Below are 2,500 nucleotides of genomic sequence, written 5' to 3'. Positions count from 1 at the left end.
CACACACACACACACACACACACACACACACACACACGTCGTACCAGAGTAAGTGCTGCTTCCACCACGGTCCACACCACACACACACACATCACACACACACACACACACACACACACACACACACACACACGTCGTACCAGAGTAAGTGCTGCTTCCACCACGGTCCACACCACACCACACACACACACACACACACACACACACACACACATCACACACACACACACACACACACACACACGTCGTACCAGAGTAAGTGCTGCTTCCACCACGGTCCACTGCATGAGCGGGCGGGGGCGCCGTGGGTGAGGGCACTGGGGGGAGAACACGGGGGGGGGATTACACCGGGGGGGAAGGTACAGGGGGGTAGGGGGGGCGTAAGTGGGCAAAGGGGTCTAGTGTGCGACTGAACTAGTGTACAGAGGAGGTAGAGCAGAGATTGGGCCACACCCATAAGATCCCATACTCAATGATTCACAGCGCTCAATCCAATTGGACAGATGTCTGAAATCATTACAATACTCAACATGTTGATTTTAAGGACTTTTCCAGGACATTGCTTATTTAGTGAAATAATTGAGCGTATCATTCAGTGGTGGAAAGCTACGCTGGAGAGTTGATTAACATTCCCCAGACGTCCACACACACACACACACACACACACACACACACACACACACACCCCAGACGTCCCTGCTTCCCCTCCTCGTCAAGCCTCGTCTGTGCTCGTTGAAAGAACCAATCGGATTCAGCCGTCTCCCATTCACTTAATTAAATTGTATTTGCAGAGGACATTTCTTCTTCACAAAGGACATTGAGTGTGTGTGTGTGTGTGTGTGCGTGTGTGTGTGTGTGTGTGTGTGTGTGGGTGCCATTAAGCCAGACACAGGACTTTAATTCATCTCAGATGAATTACTGTCGCCCACACCGCAGGGCTTCTAGTTGCAGCTAATACAAAATATATTAATGTTTAATCCCCCCAGGACTTTGATCAGACAGCCACGGTGTGTGTATGTGTGTGTGTGTGTGTGTGTGGGGTGCTGTTTCCACTGTTCCAAAAGACGGACAGATGAATAATAGAAGATTGGATCATAAAGTGGAGTTCTGGCGAGTCTGCTGGGCTGAGTGTTTATGTTGAAGCCACGGGCTGTTTATTCTCCTCCACCCAGCACCTCCCAGCACAACACGCAGGGAGCAATGCACCTCCCTAGTCTCCTCCTCCACCCAGCACCACCCAACACCGCAGGCAGGGAGCAATGCACCTCCCTAGTCTCCTCCTCCACCCAGCACTGCCCGCAGGGAGCAATGCACCGCCCTAGTCTCCTCCTCCACCCAGCACCTCCCTCCTAGTCTCCTCCTCCAGTAGAACATCAGAGCCTGTGTGAATGCAGACAGACAGACTCCAGCAAAGACAACGCACCACAGCACTGAAGGAGATCCTAGAACAGAGATAGGTTCTAATCTAAAGAAGGTTCTAGAAGACTCCAGCAAAGAGAACTCAGTATAGCACAGAAGAGATTCTAGCATCTCTGCAAGGTTCTAATCTAAAGAAGGTTCTAGAAGCCCCAGCACTGCTTTCCTGTGTTCTATGCATGGTTCCTGTGTTCTATGCATGGTTCCTGTGTTCTATGCATGGTTATTGTGTTCTGTGCGTGGTTCTTGTCTTAGAGTCAACCTGATTGAGCCAGTTTTACTGCAAGCTTGGAGATGAGCTTTGCACTGCACACACACACACACACACACACACACACACACACACTCACAGTATCTCGACTCTTACTCAATGCATATGTATCTTGCTGTGCAGGCCTCATCTTTAAATAAGTGGTTGCATGGATGTAATGATATATTTGAGAATGTTTCCTGTTTCCAGTTTCCTGACACGTACACTCTCACAGACACACACACACACACTCTTTCTCTCTCCACACACTCACACACACCCTTCCACTCTCAGCACACACACACGAGTCTCTCCAAACACACACACACCCTTCCACTCTGAGCACTCACACACACACACAAGTCTCTCCACACACTCACCCCCTTCCACTATGAGCACACACACACACACACACACACACACAAAAGAGTCTTTCCACACACACACATCCTTCCACTATGAGCACACACACACACACACACACACACAAGTCTCTCCACTCATACACAAACACCCTTGCACTCTGAGCACAAACACACAAACACACACACTCTCTCTCCACACACTCTCTCACTCCTTCCCTCTCTCCACTGATGGCTCCAGGGTCTGTGTGGTTGTCTGCCACTCAGTTGCTGTCATGGCAACACAGGCTTCACATGACATCATCAAACTGCTCAAAGGGTGACTAAACATTCTGTCTGCTGCCTTTTGCCCTGGCCCCGCCCCCTACACTGCCTGCTGCCGGATCTGATTGGCTGTGGTAGGCCTTACGGAACTCTCCGACAACCAAGTGTCTGTGGACATGGAACGCAGCAAATCCCCAACCTCAGGTAA

The 2,500-nt window shown here is 50.4% G+C and overlaps 1 protein-coding gene across 1 annotated transcript in view; it reads left to right on the top strand.

Annotated features, from left to right (window-relative positions):
* The window catches only part of LOC308382587 (syntaxin-binding protein 5-like), a gene marked incomplete at both ends in the record, with an annotated part of 101,222 nt that overhangs the window by 90,197 nt on the left and 8,525 nt on the right, over positions 1-2,500 (top strand). The window contains 1 exon segment of the mRNA XM_080860982.1: positions 2,431-2,496. Within this exon segment, the coding sequence (XP_080717108.1) occupies positions 2,431-2,496 (66 nt within the window).

Source organism: Sprattus sprattus (genome assembly GCF_963457725.1).
Source record: "Sprattus sprattus genome assembly, contig: scaffold_88, whole genome shotgun sequence".
Classification (NCBI taxonomy): domain Eukaryota; kingdom Metazoa; phylum Chordata; class Actinopteri; order Clupeiformes; family Clupeidae; genus Sprattus; species Sprattus sprattus.
This window is presented reverse-complemented; position numbering and strand designations above follow the sequence as displayed.